We start from the raw sequence: 25,759 nt of genomic DNA on the forward strand, positions 1-25,759 counted from the left end.
AAAACCATCATGAAATCCCGCTACTACGTGGATGCTTTTTTTTCGATACAACAAAGCGCTTCTGGCGCAAAATCAGTCCAGTTTGCGTGCCAACTCCCACTCTTCTTGAGGACCACGGCTGACAGAGAACGCCGAGATTAAGAGCTTAAAAGAGCGCATGCCTAAACTGCCTTGAGTCCTTCCCAGTACCACGGCTGAGGAAATATGGGCGGCAGAAAGAGCGCTAGCACTCGTCAAATATGCGATTCGCTGAATGACCGTTTTCCGGCAGGAGCAGCTTTCCACAGACCACTATTTGCCTTGAGCGGTCACAAAAACCGTGCATACGCTGTCCGTCATCACCTGTCGACGTTTTGGTTGGGTACTCCGAGCTCTCCATCACTGATTTCCCCTCCTTCACGTACTCCCTTTCACTTAATTATTCCTGTGAACTTGTCAAACTGAACCGCTTAAGGAGAAAGGTGTTTGTTTTAGGGCCCGTTTGGGGTGAGGCAGCCTCGGTTCGAGCACGCACAGCGCAGCCGTTCCTCTCCCCCGAAACATCGCTGTTAAATTTGTCACCGATTTCATCACAAATTCTGATATACAATTCTGGAGTCTGCGAGTGAAGTTTCTATAAGGCACTTTTCGGAAATAGAGCGCTGCAAGTGCAATAAATCGCTGTTCTGTACGTGCACTGGGAGAATGAAAAAACTGGAGGAGACATTTAAACTCCGCCTTCACGGTACGAAACGATAACGTCAATTGGTATATACCAATGTATGCGGAATTGGTAGTCCTAGAATTTGCACTCATAAATCAATGGAAGCCCTTATATCAATCCTTGCGCAGTCGTGCAGCGGTTAAGGGAACCTGGTTCGCACAGCCCCACCTGAAGCAGCAGCTGCCATCGTAGGGCAGAGGTGCGGCGGTTAAGCGATGTGCCACTGCTCTGCGATGGCAGGTGCTGCTTCAGGTGGGGCTGTGCGACCCAGGTTGCTCTTCCCAAGCAACCTCTCGCGACCAATCGTTAATTTACCTGCCACAGTGGTCAGCTTGCTGGGAAGGTTGGGGTGACACAACAAGGTCACGTGATCGAGGTGGGTGGCCGACCTAGGTTGCTGGAGCAACAGACTGCTGCGGCCGCTCCGGCTGCGAGGCTACAAACGGTAGCCAACGCCGACGCCGGACAGTTTTTTCCGGCAGAGGAATACTAACGCTCTCGCGTTAAAATCCAACTGCACAATGTGCGTGAATATAAGAATAATGGCATGCCGTGGAAACGCATTCTGGAAACTGATACAGTGAGTAGTAGGACAAAGATACCTTGGGGGACAAGATGTAGTGCTACCTGTAGGCTGTCGTCACTAAGGTCGGGAGAATAAGGTAGAAAACAGTATGTTGTTTTTTCGAGTTATAGTATACGGTTCGGAAGGAGCGCGTAGGTAAGAACGACAGTTATCAGCCTTTAGATTTATGCTTCCAAGCCAGGCCGCCACAGGAGGCATGCAGGAGCCCAGCCGGAGAGAGAAAGCGAAAAGATCTTAGGTAAGCCACGTTTAGCGATTCCTGATTATGAATTACTTAACGAGATGCACGTATATCTTAACGCCTTAATGCGCAGCAATAGGCGAACGCCGTGAGAAATAGTCTTGGTGAAACCGAGACGTAGCGTTTAGGCAAGGTGCCTAGGTATGCACATAAACAAAAAAGAAGGAGGCTAAATGCGGTATGGCGTTTTGCGAAGAGAATTCTACAAAAAGCTATCTTGTGCATAGAGGGCAAGGGGGCGGGGTGGCTAAAGTAAAGGTGCGCGCCATAATTCCCCTATTGTATTGACTGGATTGAATTTTTCCTGTTAAACTGAAAGGAAACGAAGAAGGTATGGTTGTTCTTTGTGGGCTCTTTTCTTCCATTAAACGCAATGCTACCATGCATCGTACTCATTAAGAGTGCACAAAGCACCAACAGCGTAATTGCGAATGGTTATAAGCTCCGTATCTCCTCGAAGCATCAGATTATGTGTGTTTGCGCTTGTAGCCAACCAGCGCACATGTTCACTTATCCTTCTGGGTTTCGCCGGCGACCAAATCACCTGTGGAAGTCGCCGTAACGACTGTGATGTCATGCGCAGACACTGATGCGTGGAGCCAAGTGCGGTTAAATAGCATATAATAAATAATGGTTTTCAACCATTTCTGAGAAAAATGAGCCGATGGGTATTCATACCAAGCAAGGACGGAAGAATGAGACCGCGTAAAGAAACGGAAGGCCTTTTTTTGCCCAGTAGTGCTTACGGTGGTGTGTTTGACCCCCCCCCCCCCCCCCCCCCCCCCCGCCTATATTCAAGCGGCCGCTTCCACGATTGAACTTTGGAAATCACTTGAGTTTACCATCGGCCTTCTGCGAGCAGGTAGAGGAAATCGAAACAGATACGAACATTTATTTAAGTGCTTTATGGCCCTCATGAAATTCACAAATGCTATATTCTGAACACAATAGGAAAAGGTAATAGAAGACAGCACTTGCATTGTGACAAAAGGAAAAGTCGCGTTCGAAATAATGCGTGAAATGAAGTAATGACGATCATGAGTATATAATGCAAGAGCAACACTGATGATAAAAAAACACGCAAATATAGCTCCCCAATGCAGTGGGAGGCAAACTTGAACGCAGGGAAAGAAACCATTAAAAAGCATCCAAATGACTTCAGCACATGTGACGGCTCTGTGGCTGTCGGAATATGACGTGTGTGCTAGTGCACTCATTATAATGGCAAAGACATTCTTGACTTTTTAGTTGTATAAGATAGAGACGTGAGGCAAAATTGTTGGCTTATCAGGGCGCCTTCGAAATAAAGCCGCTGGGTTACGGCTCAAACAGTTTCAAGATCACGAAGCCTTGCACAAGTTAACGAGCCACAGAATACGTCGCCCATATTACCGTGCTTGCAGCCTTTCATCGCGTATACTATGATTGTATCGTGCCACTGAGGGTGACAGTAAACTTCAATACTTGGAGCCCGAATCTGTACTGGATACGCTGGATAAAACCATGCTTCTTTTCTTCCTTCCTAAATATTATTACTTTTGGGGACTCTCTGCCCTACACACCACCTTCGCTCGGCCATCATTCGTGCCTTTTTTATTTTTCTGATTTTTCTTAAATTTTCTCTTGGGCACTGGCTCCTTTTATTTTATTTTCAATTGGTTTTGCCTGCGATAACTTCCGGTTCGGCGCGGGTTTCCTCTCACGCTTATTTTAAACTTTCAAATATTTCTTGAGTGTTTTACCATAAGGGGTAGAAAATGCCTCCTAGACCTCACCTAATTCTCTAAATTTATGAACGGCTCCAGTATATCGTTGAAGAAACCGATCGTGTCACTGCTGTCCAGAAAGGGTTTCTATGAAGTAGAAAAGCAAGCATTTTTGTGAAGAAGTAGACTTTTATGTGCATTATATGTGATGTATTGATGAATAAGTGGTGCGAATCCTCAGAGGGCGCTGATACACGAGAGAAGAAATATGCTTCTACCCTACCACAATGAGCCTAAGATAGAAATTAGAGTAAGGGAGTGTGGAGATGTAGGAAAAAATTAAGGATTCTAAAAGCATTACATAAAATTAATTATCTTGAATCAGGAACAACTAGTGAAGCATGCCATTTGCCAGGAGGAAGTTTTGGTGCACTTGGGCCAGTATTTATACGTTACACCCCCGAGAACTTTAAATTTGCATTAGTGTTCAATAAGTGGCATGGTGTATTCAAGAGATACTCAAAGGCTTTGATTGGGAACAGTCGGGGATAAGAATTATTAGAGTTTACCTTAATAATCTGCGTTTCGCTGATGACGTTGCCTTGCTGAGTCACGCAGGGGATGAAATGCGAAGCATAATCAATTACTTATGCAGTGCAGGACGGTGGTCTACAAATCAATATGCAGAAAACCAAAGTAAAGTTCAACAACCCCGCAGGAGAAAAGCAGATTAAAATTCGCAGCGAGGTTCTGAAAATCGTTGACAAAGTTCTAGTTAGGCCAGGTAATGACCAAATATCTGGATTATGAGAGGGAAATAAATATAAGAATAACAATAGGCTGGGTCGCATTTGGCCGGCTTCCTCTGATAATGAATGGCAATTTATCAATATTCTTCAATAGAAAATTATATAACAGCTGTATCTCACCGGTACTCACCTATGGGGCTGAAATGTGGAGGGTAACGAAAATGGTTCAGCTTAAATTTAGGACTATGCAGTGAGCTACGGAAAGGAAAATAATAGATGAAACGTTAAGAGACAGGAAGAGGGCAGAGTGAGCCTCAGAATAAACGCGGATCAATGACATCTTAGTCGACATCAAGAAGAATTAGGCTTTGGCAGGGCATGTAATGCGAAGGCAAGATAACGAATGGTCGTTAAGGGTAACTGAATGGATACCAAGAGAAGGTAAGCGTAGCAGGAGGTGACGGAACGATAAGTGGGCAGATGAGATAAAGAACTTTGCGTGGATAAGGTGGCAGCAGCTGGCACAGGACAAGGCTAATTGGAGAGGTATGGACGAGGCCTTTGTCCTGCAGTGGACGTTATCTGATGATGATGACTACGATGTGGCACATACTGTCACCAAAAGGAAGTGCAAAACTCAATCTTTCATTACGAAATTTCCAGCCGGCTTCACACTACTAAACACAATAGATTTTCCTCGGCAAAGGAATGTGCTATAAGACGAATGAGTAGGCCCCGCTTAGGTGCATCACATTTTCTAATGGGTTACCCCTGCAATGTTTCCGTGGGCACCCTGAAAACGACAGCATTAGCTTGCCTGTGTATGTCCGCGGCGTTAGTATGCCTTTGGTAGAAGTGGGTGCCAAGCTGCCCTCACTACCTGCCGAAAAGCAGTTGCCGAGCAGCACGAGCAAGAAGAAATGAGCAGACGACGCCAGGAACACGGGTGGAGATCCGCTCAGAAAAGAGCCTGACCACAGGCTATTGCCACTGACGATCTAGGACCCTTATAGAAGTTGTTAGGCGGCTATGCCTAAAGCGTGCAAAAGTAGTGAACATATAGGAACTACGGACCTTGGCACCTTTCTACCGGAGCGAATGCAAGGGGGACCAGAATGGATTATCATTGTCAGCGGAGGAACATGAATTTGTGGCCAAGCCGCCGAGAAGTTTCTGCATCTAAGCCAGCAACGCGTGTAGAACGATCGCGTGCCTGAACGTCCCTCCCCGTTCTTACGCAGCAGGTTCATCGTAGCGAAGAGCTGGACGAGCCAGTCTTTCCAGCGCACCGTTCCACGACCCCGGCAACCCATGCCAACTTGCAGCCATGAAAATGGAATGGACTGGCTGGCCCAGGCCTCCAACGAGAATTGTGCGGAGCTGGGGGAAGGATTCTCGGCGCTACATCCGCGTGTACAATTGTAAAAAATGCGAAACAGCAGCGATACTTAGGTGATTAAGGCAGCGTCTAAGTCAAACAAGGGTAGAAAGCTCCTGTTGGACTTTGCGGTGGCCATCTTTTCGTCTGTGGCGGAAGGAATCTGATTTAGCGCAGGCTGCTCGTAGTGTCAAATACACGCATATATATTATACATGCAGTTATGTTGAATGGGAGCGATGCAGTTCATACGAACCGCCTCGGAAAAAGTATTATAAACATATGGCATGAAAGCAAGAACCTGCGCTTTGTTCCTCAAAAAGCCTACCATCTGCGTGATATCTATGGGCTGGCGAGTATGCGAACGAATAAAACGCTAAGATAAACACTTCTTTAAGAGTTTGATATCAGCAAGTTTGTGGAAGATATTGAGGGGTCGAAGAATCAAGTTTGCATATATCTCTGTGTGGCAAAGCGCATAGTTTAAACGATTAATGATATTTACATCGGAAACAAATGCCATAAAACAGCTCCTGTTAACATTCGACAACTTCCAATGAATCATAATTCTCAAATGGAAATGAAATGAGTGCAGCTAATTTCTTTGGCAGTGGCAAAATACTGTGCTGGCCTGCGTCAAAGATATAACAATTTCTCCTCAGCGGGGACCGTTTTGCAAGTAGATATGCAGACATTAGGCAAGAAGCGCAATGCAGGAACATGGAACATCAGCACGGGACGGACGGAGGAGGTCACAGGTATCCAAGGACTGCGAGCACGGCCTGTCGTCTCTTCTTCCTCCTCCATGAGCCACTTGTGTGCCATTGGTACACCACCACCAAAAGCCACGAAAATCCAAGGAGGAATAAAAGCACAGACAACATGCGGAACAGCCCGTCGTAGGATTTGTGGACGTCCCTGAAGTAGCCTGGAAGAGAATGAATGAATGGGTACTCTTTGCTGCGTGCCTCTTTGCAGAAATACATGTGTGGGCACGTGGTAGCCCTGCTGTGTGCTCATCTCACATATCAAGTCTGGTTTTGTAGACCGCAACAGAAGTTAAGTGGTGCAGAGCTATGCAGATGCTACAAAAAACAGCATAAAACATCAAATAGAACGTAATTTTGCACATGGCAAGCTCATTTTTAATGCAGCAGAGCTAAAGCCCCACCTTTCATGTCAAACCTATCCATTACTTGGACAACTGGTTTAAACTTCATTTTACTGTCCTGGGGAGAGGCTGAAATGGCATTCTCGTCGTATCTGTTATGGACTCATGTGGTCACTCATGGACTAATTACATATCCTAGTGTCAGCAAAGCGGCGAAGCTGCACATTCGTGTCATATGGCTGAACTCCGCTTGCCTTTCTTCCCGTAAAGCACGACCGCGTGCCATTTTACTTTGTAGTAGATAGTTTCGTTGTGCAATAGGAATGTGTTTTGCTTGCCTCCTAGGTGTACGCACCTATGACAAAAGGCTTCGCGATGAGCAGGACGCCTGCGACGAACCCCGCCGCTCCATACGAAACTGGCAGTCGGTCTTGGCGGATGTAGTCAGACTGGAGAACTCCGTACATCGCGTTGCCGCAGCCCATAAACATGGCCAGCAATAGACACATGCCCACGAATGGAAGAAAATCATTCATCACAGGCAGCAGCGCAGTGGTCACGCCAAGTCCCATGTAAGTAGTGCTGAGCAGGGCACTCCGGCTCACGAGTCCCTTGTCCACGAGAACCGGCAGACAGACGCCGCCGAAGATGTCAGTCGTAGAAAGGATGGGCATGATTGATATGGTACGCAGAAAGCCCATCTGCTTGTCCGTCGCGTAGTCGTCAATGGTGCCAATGAACACGTCGAAACAGTAATTGAACACAATCCATGTCACGACGATGACGTAGTACATGGGGCAGCTGAACACTCTGCCCTCGCGAAGCACGATGTCTGTGTGTGAACACGACGCGGCTGCAAGTGATGCACCGACTGGATTGGTGGGACTAATGGCAGCTGAGATCGTCCTACTGTTATACAGGCTTCCCCGAGGAATCTGCCTGCAATGAAAAGAACCATGCGTAAGCACCGCCGCCTTCAATCATCTTTTCATACTCGCGCTTCTGAGCGTGTGTAAATATTAAATTTATATGCGGTGTAACATTATATGCAATATAATTAGCCCCTCTTGCATTGACGCAAGCCTCGAACCTCTCTCAAACACTGTTTTCCTCTTAGCGTTCTCCACTCGGTCAAAGAAGATTATTGTGTGTTATGATAAATTTACCAAACAGGCTTTTCTTTCAAAAAGCAGTGATCAGCTCAAAGTTCTGTCTGCGCACTATATCAAAGTTACAAGCTTGCAACAACAAACGCTGTCGTTTTCCACTGCGCTGTACTATCTCTAACCTAGTCTTAATGTCGCGGTAAGGACAGAGTCTATAAAATTCTATAAATCGAACATAAAGAACGTAGCACGATGCAGTTTTCTCAAAAACGTACAGCAAAAGAGAGCATTCATTTATTAATTCAATATTTTATTGTGACATTTGTGGCCAACAGGTGGCCCTGCAGCCTACTCTCCTAACTACACTCGTGCAAATAAAGCACCACTTTGATGTAGGCAAAGGCAGCTATTCTGAAAATTAAATTTTTTTGGTTACTTTAAAATTATCCCCCTTTTCCGGTGCCTTCCTGGTAGAACTAAATTTTGCTAGTACCTATACTTTTCGAATTTTTGAACTCTTACTTTTTCTACTACTTTTCGATCACGGTGTATATTGATGTTTCAGTTTTTCATTTCCCGCATTTTATGAGCATCAGTCGCAACTGCGATAGAAAATACGGTCTCCTGCTCTGTAGAATATAGTGAAAGGAACGGAGTTTGTGCGGCAGATACGATCCTAAAAAGGGTGACTTGGACAAAAGTTATAACTTTCTAGAATGCATATTGGAACATGTTTTTAATGTGAGAAAATATATATTCGAACCATGACTAAAGCGTAAAGCGTCCGTTGCTCAGCACACTATGACCAACAAAAACATGTATATTGTTTCTCCTGAGTTGTTCGTTACCAAAAACAAAATCCCCATCAGATTGACTACTGGCTGTCATTCTGATAAGAAAAAGTCATGCAGAGGTCAGTCCCAAAGCGCGATATGCAAGTTGGTTCAGGGAAGCCGGCCACTAATTTTTAAAAATAGGGTATTTGAGGTAAAGAGGAGCTTTTTGCGAATCAGTAGTACCGTTCTTGGCGGGCATCAAAAGAAAAGCGAATCCTGTTGACTAGTGCAGTGATTAACTAATTATAATAGCTTTAGTGATAGGCACATCAATGAAAATAAAACTTGTAGCCGGCCGTTCGTAAATTGCATATGAGAATTCAGAATTCTTAAAACGCGATTACCCTCGCCGGTGTGGCTAAAGTAATTTGGGCCACTTGTCGCGCCGTTCAAAAATCGCAGCACTTGCGAGAGGGCGCAAAGCGACGCCAAACAAATCGCGACACTTCGTGATGCACGCTTCACGCGCCAATCTTAGCCATGCCCATGAAGAAGTGGTCCCTGCTCCTCGCCACTGCACTGCTATAGCGCGGGCGGGGCACGCTGGACGTCAATCACGGAGTGTCGCGATTTAATTCACGTCTCTCGGCGCCCTCCCGCAAGCGCGCGGTTTCCGAATGGCGCGAGAAATGTCCCGAATAGTCCAGCCATAGCGGCGAGGGAAGTCGCGTTTTCAAAATTCTAGAAATTAATATGGCTATTACTAACAACCGGCTACAAATCTCTAATTGCAATTAGGCATGTATCTGAAAGATAAAAATCTAACTGTTAAAATTAGTTAATCACTTTACTAGTTAACAAGGTTCCACTCTTTTTTGACGTCCGTCAAAAATGACGTTGCTATGCCGAAAGAAGCTTCTCTTTACCTCCAAGGCCTTATTTTTTTAAAATTAGTGGCCGGCTTCCCTAGAACACCTTGTATAAAATAGTGATTTTATGCTTGCCTCATCGCGACGCCAGCGGCCCAAGATTTTTTGTCCAGCAGCAGCGTAATGATAGTGAGGTTGACGAGCATCAGTCCGAAGATGACGAGGCACAGACGGAAGCCGAGGACTTGGATTTTGTACTCAAGCAGGTACGGAAAGACCATGGCCGACGCAGCCGCACCGGCGTACATAATGCCGTGCGCAGTTCCCCGGTACTTGCTGAAGTGCTGGCTCAAGAACACTTGGAGAGCGCTGAACACCAGGCCGATGCCCAAGCCTGAAACCGAAGAAGAGATGAAGCGCATTATCAACTGGTTTTTCCTTGGTCATGTTCACGTTTACAGACTCAGTTTTTCTGCGGGCTCATCATTTTATATTTGCTGAGCTGGGGCTTCAATGAGACTTATGTTGGGCCCAGTTGGTGCATGATAGTGCAACAGATGATCGTTGTGCGCAAAACATTACACAATCCACGTACACAATAGAGTCTACGGGTTCGTGTGTTGCTCCTGTTCTGTGCGATACGTTTCTTGCTTGTACTTACCGTTCCTTCTCAGTACAACAAGGACAAGGCCTTATTTTTACCCACGAACTACCCCACAGGAATGGTTTGCAGTTTTTGGACCTTCAGCTCGAAGTCTGTGAACGCGATGTATGCTGGGAATATCACCCACGAGCAAAGAAGGAACACTTGCATTTTAAGTCTCCACACTCTAAGATAGGGAAAAGGGGCATAGCACCTTCATGCAAGGAGTCGGCCCTCAGAAAATCGTGTGTGCATAAATTGCGAGCAAGTTTTGACCATCAGGTGTGCTGGCGTTTGGCAGCAGCTTACCCTTTGTCACTTTTGACAGCTGTCGCTGAAGCTCTGATCCGAAAGCAAAACATCAGAGCGCCAAAATAGAGGGCGGCAGCGGAATATGAAATGTACAGGCCAGTGGCGATGCCTTACCTACATAAGGTCTCACACCACCTCAAGAGAGTGGCAAGCCGGCATGGAATCCCTCTGGCGTTTTCTGCGCCGAACAAGCTTTCCAAGCTGTGCCCCCGCACGTGCGATGATGGAAGGCATGGCAGGCAAATTAGGCATGGGACTACATTCGTCCCTCGCACAACCGGAGTTGTGTATGCGATCCAACTCTCGTGTGGAAAGACTTACATCGGGCAAATAGGTCGTTGTATAAATGATCGATTCAGGGAGCATGCGCTAGATCTATGGAATAAAATTGACGAAGGTGCACATCTTGTGTCGCGCATTGGTCACTGCAGCAATTGTGAACTACGATTCGAAGAGACGTCGATTCTGGGCTGGAGCAGAAATGAACAGGCGGGGCTGGCTCTCGAAGCACTTCATACTAAGAAAAAAAGCTGAAGGATGCATCAGGGATACTTCCATATCTCAGAAGAGTTTAACGTTCTGTGCTCGCGTCGTTGCCACTAATCACAAATGAGGGTTGTTTTTTTTTTGTTCTCTCTCGCAGATGTGGAAATAGGTATATAATATATGCGTTGGTGTCAGAAGAATAAAGTAATTGTTAGTGTTGCGCCTGTCCTTGTGTTTCTCAAGTGTGCGTGGATTTTCTAATGTTTTGCGCATATCGATCATCTGAGTTGGGTCAAATGAGCAGATCCTACAACAGCAGGTATAAAATTCCGGAATATTTTGTAACTGCGTCATTTTGCGAAAGAAGTGCGGAACGCAAGCAAAAAATGCAGTAAAGAATTCTAAGCGCACAGAAAACTAGCACAACAGGGGACCATCCTGCGAGATGTGCTGTAGTCACAAATCTATTCAATTTCTCGCGAAGGTAATTTGCTCGTGTAAAATTGAGGACAAGCATTTGTTTGGGCAAGAAACAAATATTTCTTCTCAGTTCTCAAGTACCTCGAGAGGCTTTCAGTATTCACCTTGGAAAAGCAGAAGTAATATATTAAAGCTTACAGTCCGTGGGCTGCAGACTGCACCATCGCTGAGAACCCTGGAATGATATAAACCGACTTGTATTTTTAATGCGATCCCAAAGGTCAGCCAAGCACCGTTTTAGCACTTTTCCTGCATCATGCGGCCAGTTGCTGAAGCGTGACAACGACCACAGTTGCACTGGGCCTCTTCCACAGGTTCGCTAAGCAGCTTACAAAGTTTTGTTCGCTTTCGTTCCAGTGATGTGGGTCCGGCTACATTATCCTGGAGTGAAGTGCGCGTGGGTAAGTCCGATCAATATTTTTAAGAACGGAAAAAGCTAGCCGTCGCTCTGTGTTGCTCGGCGTTGTGAATGCAGCGATGGTTTAGTCTTAGTGAAGCTGGGATTAATATTCAACCACTGGAACCAGCTCGACCTTTGACAAGCGGTTGCAAATAGCGCAATAACTCGAATGAAAACAAATAAACAAACTAGGTAACAGGCATAGTAATCAAGACTCTGATGTCGCACAAGTAATCACTTCAGAAATACGTTTCTTAAGAAATAAATACTACCGCAATGAGCATATTTTAGGAGTCCAAGAATAACAATTATTCTGGGTTCCGTTAAGCTGATGTTTATTTATGCGCTTCTGACAAGCACCCGATATCTGCTGTTAATGTTTGAGGTTTCAAGCACATCCTGTCGCCTTCTGCCTCTTTCCTTCTGTGAATACAACACTCCCTTGTTATTTTTATGATTTCCTGCTCGCTTTGCATAGACCTGCGAGCAAGCCCGAACCAGTCCTCATATTTCGCACGAGGAAGTCTTACCGTGAGTCACACCGAGTGTCAGTGACATCCAGATAATGTTAGGTGCTAGTGCCGAGGCCATGACGCCCAGCCACGCGAGGATGCTGCCGACCGTCATCACCGTAATTACATTGACACGTTCGAAGAACACTGCGACGAGGAGGCCTGAAACCAACCAAAAAAATAAAACATTTGTAATGAAGGTGCTATAGGGGAAAAAAGTCGCTGACCCCCCCCCCCCCCCCCCCCCAATTCCGAACCGTGCGGTAACGCATGCCAATGCCACTTGAAGGTGCACTCCAGGTGTTGAGACCGGCTCAGTGCGGCGGTCTCGATACCAGGAGTGGATGGTGAGGTGGCGCTAGGCCTTGTGAATACATTCACAACATTCTTTAATAGAACAGACAAGGAATTAGGTATACTGAATGGCCGTATTCGCTTTTTGTATGAGAAATTCGCCACGCGCAGCGGTTCTTGAAGGCAAAACCGATGTATGTTGCGCAGGTAACTATCGAGGAATGATAACCGCATTCCTAGCCCGAATTCGACTTCTATCTTACGAAAAGTATTTGTACGAAAAGACATACAGGTCTATTAGAGAGCCTGCGCCAATGAATATTTATTTGCTGAAACTTTTGCACCTTCGCCGCATCACCGCCGTGTAAATAGTGGTGATCATAAGCAGGCAAATCTACAGAACTGTATTGGGCCGACAGCATCAACTAAAAGTAAAATCACGACTGCAGTCTTGTGCATCGCATTAGTAGAGCTCATCTGAAAATGTGCTGCCTTTACTGCGTGCCACACATTTAGCGGCTGGAGAAGAATGTAGAAACGGCAGACATTCAACTTCTGCACTACCACTGTCACACAGGCATTTCTGATACTGAGTCAGGCAACCTGCAAGCTTTCTATCCAGACGAAGAAGGTACCGAGGTCAATCACATGCCCAGGATGTGTTCCGAGTTAAACTGCTCAGCTGCGAAGCTGTTTTCTTGTGCATGATTTGAGTATAGACGTCAATGTTTTATTCCAATGTGTTTTGTAGCGATAGCTACATTACCTTGTAGCGATAGCTACATTACGGCAGCATTCGGAGCCTTTGGCGTGGCGGCGCTGCAACCCTGTGGCTGCGCCGCCACGCTGTCACGTGGTTGGTCACGAGATCAATCTCCACTCGGCCAGCTGTAGCTATGGCGCCACTCCAGGTTTAACCAGAGCTAAACCACCGCCAATTTTTTTTACGTTTAGTTTTGCAAGCGGGCCTTTAGCTCGCTTTTTCCTTCAACTCGCGCTTTTTCCTTCAACGAGTTAAGACTGCGATTTGAGGCACGCGATAAACTTCTTGCATAAGTAAATAGAGGTTATAAGCCAAAATCAGAAAAAAGGTACTTTTTCTAAGTTAGCACAATAATTTCCGTTCCTGTTTTCATGCAATCTTGCCCGTCTTTGGAGAAAAGGCAAACGCACTCCTTTTTTTTTTCTAACACCATCGCCCTCGGCAAACATAAATGCCAGCTAACACGTGAAATTTTGGAAGCCTTCCATATTCGCAATAACACACACGGTTGCACACGTTATCAAATGATAACGCTCAATGATCAGGAGACCACCTATTTATCCGGCAATGGTATCAAGTTTCATGCGCGCTTGCACCACAGCGAGGTGGTGTGGTGTGCTTTTCACCTTCCTGATAGATGAGTAGCATTGTTTTCTTATGTTACGTTTGGCGGTTGTTGTTTTGCTTTAAACGAAGCTTATAAGGATTGTTTCTCCGAATAAAAATTCAGTTGCAAGTCATAGCTTATGTTGGTTGTTCTTTCTTTCGTCTGTCCTGTCTTCCTGCACTGTTTAACTAAAACAGCATGCACCGCCACTTCACAAGCAGCAGACCGATCAGAATCAGGTCGAAGCATGTGCGAGTGCGCTCTAAACATCAGTTGAGATCGAATTCAATCAGGATGAAAACTCAATATTTCACAGCGGTATATATGGTGCTCTTCGATGCGCAGTCAAAATTATTCTGAAGGTTATCGATGTCGTTCCGTACAAACACAAATAAACCTTTTTTGCTCTGATCATGATTTGTTGTCCAAGAAAACATGTGGCGCAGGAAGGAGAATCCATGCGACCGTCCTAACTCAGGTAAACAGGGTGTTTCAAAATGTTCAATGCAGATTTTTGTTTGAAAAGCCGTGAAAGGCACATCTTTGTGGCAGATGCAGGATGATTATACAGCGTGGTGAAAATTATTTACCCAATAGAGTGCAAAGAATTACTAGTAATTGAATAAAGTGATCTGACCAGCTTTTTAATTTTTGCTTTTCGACGCAAGATTATATTGAGAAATTGAAGGTCTTCAACATTAAAGGGTAACACAGTTTGTTAAATTTCTCAATCAGCATCGTGATTCAAGATATTCAGTGCACAAAATACGCGTTCGGCAGCTCGTTAAGTTCACTTTTCCGCTCTACATGCGAATAAAATGGCGTCACTGCACCAGGTATTGTCACGGGAATCACGTCAAAATCATCAATGTCCCAAATGACGTAAAACGCGACTGCATTTGGTTCAAGGAACAAACATTTATCGATATTTAACGTGGGAAAGCAAACTTGAAGAGATCACAAAAGCGTTTTTATGTTTCGCTCGATGTTTCGAAACATGGTGCCAATTCTGAAATTTAAAAAGTGTGTTCGCCTTCCTGTTTGACTTCCTTAAATTTCGCAATGTAACACTTATATATAATTTTAGTAAATTATTCGTTTTTTCACTGCACACTATTACGTAAATGATGTCTGCCTTCGAGTAAAAGCCCACTACAGACACCGCACCCAAGTATATTTAACGTATTTTTAAAGAAAAATCTGTATTGATTAATTTAAAACACCCTGCATACTTTCACGTTCCTGTACCAAAGTAGTAGGAACAAATCCTGCCCACGGCCATCGTATCTTGGTGGAGGGTAAATACAAATGTTCCCTTGTGCTCTGGGATTTCCACGCGTGTTAGAGAACCCGAGGCGGCCTAAATTGATCCGCCCCTTTACACTATGGAGTCTCTCATAGCCCATGTGCATGTTTGGGACGCTAAACTCCTCATACAATTTTATGCCACACCTGCTTGCCAACTTTGCCCTGGTAGAACCCATTTTCAACCGGGCTAAGTATAGACTAACAGTAGTCGCTTTTATATTAGTTCTTACTGTCCACGTGATTGTTCTTAGTGTTGTCCGCTAAGCAGTACCACCGATGCCAACGAATTGTCACCATGGCATGAAAACTTCCTACGCAAAAACGGCTCGATAGTTCATAACATGTTTTTTCGTCAACGCCCCAGTTCTCCTACAGGAACCCATGAGCGCACACGGCTGTGAATAACACAAACAAAAAAATCTCTACACTGAATCGGATTATATTGCAGTCCTTACGACAATAGCTGAACGCTAACGGTATAGGAAAGTGGTTACTATGAATGTGAAGACGCTCCCTCTGTAAATGAACTCTCTGTAAAAGACTTAATCATTCAAGTCTCGAGGGAGTGCTACAGCGCTGCTGCTGGCTTTAATGCTAGCACGTGAAAGCTAGAAATTTTGACGCTACAGGACTCGTATGGCTTATTCTTAGATTAACTGCACAAAGGCGCCTAGTCTTCTCTTTGCACCTGCCTTCATTGCGAATCAAAAGATCTTGCGCTGCTGTCAGCACTTCATTTCAGTGCACAAGGCGATCTGAGCCTGAGCTTGCGAGTTATTTAAAAAATGAGCTTTTTTTCATCTCACACAGTTTAGTTGTCGAGGACCTTTTCTAAAAATTCTACTGATTAAAGAACGCTGCAACCGGCGGTAGAATCATGTGACAAAAAAAGCTTAAACTCAATTCGAAAGCGCCCTACGTGGTGTGAAAACGTGGGAACAATTTCTATTGCAGATTAAGCGCCATGCCACCGCTTTGTGCCGTGCTAACAGTACTCCCTTGTGCGCTATTTTGAGTGTGTTTTTTTCCAACAAAATTCATTCGCCACGCGAAATGCATTTCCCTGTTCAGTAAATCAATGCCACTTCCTGCATTTCTGCACTGATCAGCAGTGCACGCAGCCATATGCAAATTGAAGTTTAACACTTCAGGCACGGCCTATCCGAACTAAACTGTTCAAGCACCATTTGTTTGAGACCGAGGGCTGAAGGGAACACACGACCTCTATTGGGCACAGTAGTTGTTACTGCAGACTGAACGTCCGTTCCCCCATGAAGCATTTATTGGTCATTTAAGGACGTAACGATCGCGATATCCTCCAAATCGCGCGACATTATACAACGCACTCATATCGCACACATATAGCTGTAGCCTACGTGCCTTCTTAAAGGCCTTACAGGCCTTCTGCGTGCCTTCCTAGCCATGGCAAGAACTGACGGATGACTTGTGAGTGGGTCGGCCTCATGGCCTCGGCAATGATTGGCTCAAAGGTGGGCATCTAGCTGTGAACATCCGGCCAATGGTGCACTGAACGCAGCCAGAATCAGTGCACTCGTGCTAATCTTAGCTCTGCACAGTATGTTGCTCTTCATATTTCCGGCATTAACTAGGAAAAGAGAAGTAGCAACAGAATGCCATAAAGCTTGCTAGTTTTGAGTCGGCTCACAGTTCTCACCAATTACTTATTTTCGCTTTATTACCTTTCTAACACATCCTCGTTGTCTTATGTAAATCTTTTAGCGATCTCGTATGCCTAAATGCTTTGTCTTTTTATTTTGTCCCTTTTGGTAGTGTAAATGGCTTGAGATCATCCACAGGAAAGTCCTGAAAGCTACGCTCGGACATCCACGCCAGCCTGCTTCCATCAATATATTGGAAGACGCCCGCTTCCCTTCAGGTGCGTCTGCTGGCCTCCCAAAGACTCGACCTACAATTAGTATCCCTCGGGCAGACTCGACGGGTTATGTCCTGCCCCGTCAACTACGTGTCCGTACTGAAAGTCACTTCACCACTACCAGCTGCACCCTGCGCACAGTAGGAGGATCTTCTACAGGAAACAGGTGTCACCGGTGGTCTTACGATGACACTGATTGTCGCCTAGACATCCAAGTCCTATGATCAATGTGGCTGATATCCGCGTGGAAAGCCAGAACTTTGGTTCTTGAACATTTCAGCACAATTACAGCACTAGCACTAAGCCTTCCAACATCTCAGTATAGAAAATCTTCATTTTCTGTTGGTCTGAAGCTAGCTACACCTACAGAAATAAAACAAATAGGGGCGACTGCGCCGCGCCTCAATTCAGAACCCGCTGCGGCGGGAGCAGATCAGTTTCGCTGGCAGCCTCACGACAGCACTATGCTATCACCGCAACAGATCACACCTCGTGTTTAACTGCCACTCTCTCACGCTCGCATGTCGTCGTTTTCATCAACTTTCGTCTGTGCGCAATGAGTCCAGAACATACCTAGGGCGCCTTGATGCTATTGAGGCACCCTATAACACACTTCTATCGCAGTACCCTTTTCATGTGCGTTAAGCGGCCTCAAAATTTTACGCTGCGCTACCGCTCAGCCACGCAGTCATGATTTCGCCGATCTTTGCCTGAAGCCTGACCTTGAAACCCTAGTCTCAAACCGAAAACGAAACAAAACACGACGTGGTAGCACACATACTTCGCCTATCACTAAGTAATCTAAACTGGCTCTTAATTTTTATGACACTATTTTAGACGTTTTATTGAGGCACCGAGCACATTTTTCTCATTCCCTCTTGTTTGTTCTATATTTTTTTAGTTTAAAACAATCTCTCGTCTTTGAGAAATGTTCCTCAGGTTGACTGAGGCAGGCTTGTGCTCTGTGAAATCAATGCTTATGTACCCTACCTCGTATCGTATCATTATTTTCGAACACGACGTCTATGTAGCTCTGCCTTGTGGGAATGACTGCATAGGACGTGATGCTGCAAACGAGGCGAAGCCACTACCAGCACATGCGGAGTGCTCGGACGACGTAGGTGAGCTGGCTACAACGCCACCAACACCGACATTCAACTAGCAAGCATATCATCGACAGCAGCCCTGTACGAAAAGTACGAATGACATGAAAATACCTTTAGCTAGCTACACAGGCCAGTACCTGATGGCAAGACCGAAGTGCGAGTGCAAAGGGGAAAAAGTGCGCAGCCAATAAATGGTTCCAATAAATCGCTCAAACGTGTACGACGTTCAAGACTCTCACCGGCCATTTCGCATGTGGCGTCGATAAGAGTGTCCGGCCAGGATGCTGTGGAGCGGCAAACCAGGAATTCGTTCATGATGCCCAGGTAGAAGATACCCGATGAGCGTATAGACGCCGAGCCAAAGAAGAAGGCAGCAGCAGCCAGGATGGTGACGTGCCAGTCCCGGTCTGTCTCTTGCAGTTCCCTTTGCAACTTCCTTTGCTGCAAAAAGAGCGTAGCATAAAAAAATTCCTAAAGGAACTTGTCGCTCCCACCTGCTGACCAGAAAGAACTCATACAGTGCAGTCGGATAAAAGTCGTCTCCAGCACGCTAATTTTGTTGTTGGTAGCCTATCAAAAGATGGCACATACTCACACTGGGGGATAGGCCAAGAATCGGGTGGCTGTTCACCTGAACGCAGGTAATAAAAAGGAAAAGCACGTGGGAGCGCAACACCGGTGAATTCTTCCTCATGAACAGAAAAGGGATGAGAGTTTTGATTTCAAAATTATAAGAATAATAATAAAGGGATGGATTAAATAAAAGTGATTAAGTCAAAATGTAATAATTGATAGAAAAGTATAGTTTGGAACGCTTAGCAAGGCAGCCGGTGAGATTCTATCAGGAAATTTAGAACAGCGGTACAAACAGATCTGTGGCTGAACCCGAATGTGGTGGCGCCAAATGATAGCAAGAGCGGGCTGCTCAAACTAAGGCCAAGATGCTGCAAGGGTTCCTGCAGCACGCTAACTACTTTCCCAGCTGTGCTCTTCTTCTTTTTCTGTACAGTCTACAGAGAATTAGCCCTTTGCGCGGCAGCAAAGAAAAAGAGTTATTTCAGGTTGTGATGTTCTCACCGCGTTATTCAGAAGGAACTTCGTTGTTGGCATTACAAATTACTAGTCACTCTCATCCCACGTTAAAGGAGTAAGTGGCTGGTGATAAAAGATGGGATTTCAGCGCGTCATCGGAGCTGTGAGCCACAGCCGGCGACTGGGAAAAGCAACAACGACATGATACACAGGCGAAGGAAGACGGACGCGAGTTCGTCATCAGTTTTCACGACTTACCTTTCATGGTTTCACAACGTGATCGAGGCATATATCATCGTATAACTGTACTAATGTGCACCTATGGCCACGCAACCTCCTCCTCCCGCCGCGCTTGCGCTACCTGTGCACAATCAGAGCGGCGTTGTGCACGCTTCAGTGTCCACTTTCGCCTATTTTCTGCCGCGTTCGACTCAGCGGAGAAACTTTCGTGCCGCTTTTTAAGCTTCCTCATCAACAGCAAAAGATATTGCCGCCAAGAGATACATTAGTGGCGCATTGACGCAGACTGAGGGTAGTCGCAAGAGATCATTTAAACCCGTTAGGTTTCTATCCTAACGCAACAGTGTAAAAGCTGCAGCATTGCCAATATTGGAGTTCTGAAAAAATAGTAAGGTGCAAACGTAGTTGAACCGAATGCACGTGCGAAAGCAATTGTTTAGCCTCATTGGCTCTTTGTATTGCTTTGCTGTGGCGGCGGCACGTCTGGTCACCGTATTGTAATATGGTCTATTAGACTCCGGATAGGCGCGGGGTGTACCCTTTCACAATTAGAACACTATGGTGCTGCATTGCAGACATCGGATTCGTGTTCATTGCATGCACATTTCACACAGGTTTAGCAGCCGCGACATTTTTAGGACCCATGGACGAATCTTTGGCACTTGAAGCACCGTCGGGGTTTAAGTTATTTTCTTATTCCCTACTTCTGTGGATTCGGAGAGTTGGCTACAGGAAAAAGTCAGGAATAAGTATATTGTCGGCACTTTTTTGTCGTCTTTTCGTATTTTTTATACAATGGACATCAGTGACGTTCTGGTCTTTGAGGCCCACCAACATTTTTTGTTCAGTCAGGGTGAGGAAATAATCTTCGGAAATAAAACATTTGACAGTATTTAGGGACCTATGGGCAGTTATGGAAACAGGTATGCCTCCAAAGGTTGGTATATCTGAGAGTTTGGAAAGCTGCACTTTGTCACGAATCTGGAGAAGTAAGTCGCCGTTGGCCAGCTTCGTCACCTTGTAACCAGGACCTAATGCGTCGGTCAGAGGTTTCGAAACAATGAAGGGAGAACTGATTCTCGCTTGCTTCTCTGCTACTTTACTGTGCACCACGTTGTATCATGGGAAAGTTTCTTTTGTTTTTGCAAGACCTCTGTTGTAACATCGGACCGCACTCTTTTTGGAGCGCCATCAGTTTGTGTGGGAGGGGGAGCCATAAAAAATTCTATTGTTCGGCTGTGATGCCATCCACCCACTATGGAGCCCAACGAGAGCACGGGGCAGAAACTTAAAAACAAGTCCTGCCCACGCTAGATGCACACCACTGCCGTAACTAAATATGGGCAACTCAGGGTAATTACACCACACAAGGTTAACCCTAGCCGCCTATGAAAAGTGAAAAAAAAACGAGAATGGAGGAGGAGACAGGACAGTTGTAAGAAAGAGATAGGAAAGTGAAAGATAAAGGGGAGGATACGAAAAGGTGACTGGCGATTTTCCCCGCGTCTGGCCATGCCGGAGGTGTAGTATACAGCAAGCTGGGGCCAAAGTGTTGTGTTGCCTCCGCCGAGGGGCCTTAAAGGTCCAAACGCTCGGCATCGGCTCATCCACCAGGATCCCCTTTTCCCCGATCACTGCGATGCCACGCACGGCTACGCGGAGGTGCTCGGGTCCGTGGTGACGCACTGCTTACCATCATCCCCCTGCGGGAATGACCCTGCGATTGCTCGGGAGCCCGTGGCGTCACCACTCACCAACGTCAACATGTAGCAGATGCCCCCCTGCGGGAACAAAATTTTGAATTCGCCGGTTTCACGCAAGACACTAGCGATGCGGTTTCAGCGAAGCATGCAATTATGACCGCTACGCCGGCCTAGACCTTGCGACGTTACATGAGCTGTTGGCCTCGCCTTAAATTTACAATAAAGGAAGAACACTGTAATTTCATGACATCTCAAACGATAAAGTGAAGAATCACCGTCGGAGAGGCTCACAGGCTGCTCTACTTGTACTGCTCATCTCTTAAGAGTGAAGCTTTTTTGGTCGCTTGAGGCCAGTGCCAATTGCGTCATATGACGTACACGCTGACCATCTGCTACACTTACACTGTTTCTAGAGCGAGAGCTCTAATGCTAGGGGTACAACTTCCGATTTCGATGTGCATGAGACTATGACCTTCAATGCCTCACAAGGTCAAACAAAACTTAGATGCGTGGTGGTATGGCCGAAGCTATGGTAGTGTGACCACGTGATCACATGATATGACCATTGGGTACCCGACCTTGACCTTGACTTTGACCTTCACATTTCATTTGAGACAGTGAGCACCATATCGACAATGACCACCAATGCCTCACAAGGTCAAAACGAACTTAACTGTGTGGTGTTAAGACCCAAGCTATGCTAGTATGACCACGTGATCATATGGCTTACGATTGGGTAACTGACCTTGGCTTCGACCTTGACTCTTAACCCTTGACCTTGAATTTTGATTTGAGAGAGTGGAGACCGTGTTTCAAACAGCTTACGCTCGTGTAACTATGTTCAAGCCACGTTGAGCACCAGCCATTTTTATCTAAAGATAACAATAAGCTCGGGAAAGCTTGTCTCAAAAACGGGATGTGTTTAATTTTTGAAATGTAAAGGTCTAAGTGGTAGTTAAAACTTGTCGCATAATCGGCATCGTATCATTGTCGAGAATGGAAACTGTATATTGGCGCACTCATTTCAGTACCAGTACAAATGTACCAGCATACGCAGCTCCATAGCACCAGGTTGCTTCTACGCGGCACGTTAATTACGAGTGTATAAAATAAAACAGCCTGAACGAAGGATTATTTTTTCATGGAAGGATGAAAATTCTTCCTGAAAAGGGAGCGTACACATGACAGTGCAATGGTGTCGAGAGCCGATAGATTCATTCGGCTATGCAGCAGTTCACATCAACTGTGCTTAGTAATGCTGCATAATTCGACCGGCTAAGCACTAATAGCAGCTCGGCAGGATATCTGTCCTACACGACTCCCTGCTGACGAGAAGGGACTCATACAATGCATTCGAGGTGTTTTACCAGCGCAAGGAGACGCGGACGGAGGAACACAGAACAAAGACAAACGAGTGCTGACCAAACCCGCTTTGCCCGCACCCTTCTGGTTGCCTTTATCAATGGTTAGTGGCCAATTTCAAACGATGCCAGTTAACCATATGGAGTGGATATGGTACGGTTATCAATACTCATTAACGAGAGAAAAATTGAGAAAAAGCATCCTGAAAACATTGGCGACATTTGTTCTGTGTTCCTCCGTCCGCGTCTTCTTGTGCTGGCAAAACACCACGGAAAACCAACTAGCCCGTCAGCTGACGCACTGCAGTCTGGTGGCCGTCGTCATCAGCGCGATAACTGTCTTCCCAGCTGTACTCTTTTTTTCCTGTCCGGTCGATCATCAGCCCTTTGTGCAATAGCAAGGAAAAAAAGATTTTGGGTTGTCAAGTTTTGTGTGAGTTGTCCACAACGCTCCCCAAGAGCATCCAATAGCTGCGGTGGTTCAGACGTTCGTGCGCGTCAGCGTTAGCAGCTGCTTTCACACTAGTGTGTTGATTATGTATAACCACTAACGGCCCCCGACCTTACTGTCCCCTAAAAGATGAAACAGTCATGATATTTTGCGACGCTTGAACTTCCACCATATCTGTGCTTTTCAACGACCAAACCCGCTCTGCCCGCGCCCTTCTAGTTGTCTTTTAAAGCGAAAGCTTTACTAAAGCCAACGGGCCTTTTCGGCTCGTCGCGCACTTCAGCCGTATGCGCGGGCCCACGAACGATCCTGAGCCGCTGTTGCCTAGCAACGCCGCAGCCGCGCTCCAAAAGATGGCGCCGCCGTCGACGCCGCTGCCGTCGCCGCTCGCTCCACCAGATGTGCTCCGCTGGGGAAGAGGGAGAGGAGGTTTCGCCTCGCGGGGGTACATACATACATACATACATACATACATACATACATACATACATACATACATACATACATACATACATACATACATACATACATACATACATACATACATACATACATACATACATACATACATACATACATACATACATACATACATACATACATACATACATACATACATACATACATACATACATACATACATACATACATACATACATACATACATACATACATACATACATACATACATACATACATACATACATACATACATACATACATACATACATACATACATACATACATACATACATACATACATACATACATACATACATACATACATACATACATACATACATACATACATACATACATACATACATACATACATACATACATACATACATACATACATACATACATACATACATACATACATACATACATACATACATACATACATACATACATACATACATACATACATACATACATACATACATACATACATACATACATACATACATACATACATACATACATACATACATACATACATACATACATACATACATACATACATACATACATACATACATACATACATACATACATACATACATACATACATACATACATACATACATACATACATACATACATACATACATACATACATACATACATACATACATACATACATACATACATACATACATACATACATACATACATACATACATACATACATACATACATACATACATACATACATACATACATACATACATACATACATACATACATACATACATACATACATACATACATACATACATACATACATACATACATACATACATACATACATACATACATACATACATACATACATACATACATACATACATACATACATACATACATACATACATACATACATACATACATACATACATACATACATACATACATACATACATACATACATACATACATACATACATACATACATACATACATACATACATACATACATACATACATACATACATACATACATACATACATACATACATACATACATACATACATACATACATACATACATACATACATACATACATACATACATACATACATACATACATACATACATACATACATACATACATACATACATACATACATACATACATACATACATACATACATACATACATACATACATACATACATACATACATACATACATACATACATACATACATACATACATACATACATACATACATACATACATACATACATACATACATACATACATACATACATACATACATACATACATACATACATACATACATACATACATACATACATACATACATACATACATACATACATACATACATACATACATACATACATACATACATACATACATACATACATACATACATACATACATACATACATACATACATACATACATACATACATACATACATACATACATACATACATACATACATACATACATACATACATACATACATTCTCATCAGGTTCGCTTACGGCCAAGGAACATAAATACCCACGAGAGCAGCAGATTGGACAGCCGTCGCCGTAGCTCAGTTGGTAAGAGCACCGGACGCGATATTCGGAGGTCATGGGTTCGGATCCCACCGGCGGCATGGTTGTTTTTCTGCTGCTTTATAAGTAATTTTCTTTAAGCTATTTATTAATTTAAGTACTATAATATCCCACTGATAAGCAAAACACGTAAAAAAACATTCCCCTATGCACCTTGGTTTCGGTGACTGTTGGCTCCCTTCTTAAGTTTGTCAAACGGGCCCCTCATGTCATTTAACTTATCTGCTAATAGCTTAACGAGGGTCTCGGTTCTGGCAGTCTTGATGCCATAGGTAGCTTAAGAGGGCCCTCGCACAGTTTCCGCCCTCGCCGTTAGATGACGTTCCACGTCATGCTCGCGGTATTACAGGACGTGCTACGTCCGCCGCTATGGTCGAGGGTGGCGCTGGTGAACATTTTCAAGGTTCGCTTACACCCAATGAACATAAATACCCACGAGAGCAGCAGATTGGAAAGCCGTCGCCGTAGCTCAGTTGTTAAGAGCACCGGACGCGATATTCGGAGGTCGTGGGTTCGGATCCCACCGGCGGCATGGTTGTTTTTTCTGCTGGTTTATAAGTAATTTTCTTTAAGCTATTTATTAATTTAAGTACTATAATATCCCACTGATAAGCAAAACACATAAACAACATTCCCCTATGCACCTTGGTTTCGATTACTGTTGGCTCCCTTCATAAGTTTGTCGAACGGGCCCCTCATTTTCCTTTAACATACATATATATATATATATATATATATATATATATATATATATATATATATATATATATATATATATATATATATATGGAGAGCGCAAAAGAGACGCAACAACGAAATAACGAAGCGAGGAAGAGACAACG

The 25,759-nt window shown here is 44.6% G+C and overlaps 1 protein-coding gene across 2 annotated transcripts in view; it reads right to left on the reverse strand.

Annotated features, from left to right (window-relative positions):
• Window positions 1-2,427: 2,427 nt before the first annotated feature.
• The window catches only part of LOC144121866 (monocarboxylate transporter 6-like), a 72,926-nt gene continuing 49,594 nt past the window's right edge, over window positions 2,428-25,759 (reverse strand). For both annotated transcript variants that reach the window (XM_077655286.1, XM_077655287.1), the window contains exons 2-6: window positions 18,270-18,471; window positions 12,077-12,220; window positions 9,361-9,619; window positions 6,830-7,413; window positions 2,428-6,291 (exon numbers count right to left, since the gene is read on the reverse strand). In XM_077655286.1, the coding sequence (XP_077511412.1) occupies window positions 6,116-6,291; window positions 6,830-7,413; window positions 9,361-9,619; window positions 12,077-12,220; window positions 18,270-18,471 (1,365 nt within the window). In that variant the 3' untranslated portion in view covers window positions 2,428-6,115. The remainder of the gene's footprint in view (window positions 6,292-6,829; window positions 7,414-9,360; window positions 9,620-12,076; window positions 12,221-18,269; window positions 18,472-25,759) is intronic.

Source organism: Amblyomma americanum, chromosome 2 (genome assembly GCF_052857255.1).
Source record: "Amblyomma americanum isolate KBUSLIRL-KWMA chromosome 2, ASM5285725v1, whole genome shotgun sequence".
NCBI lineage: Eukaryota > Metazoa > Arthropoda > Arachnida > Ixodida > Ixodidae > Amblyomma > Amblyomma americanum.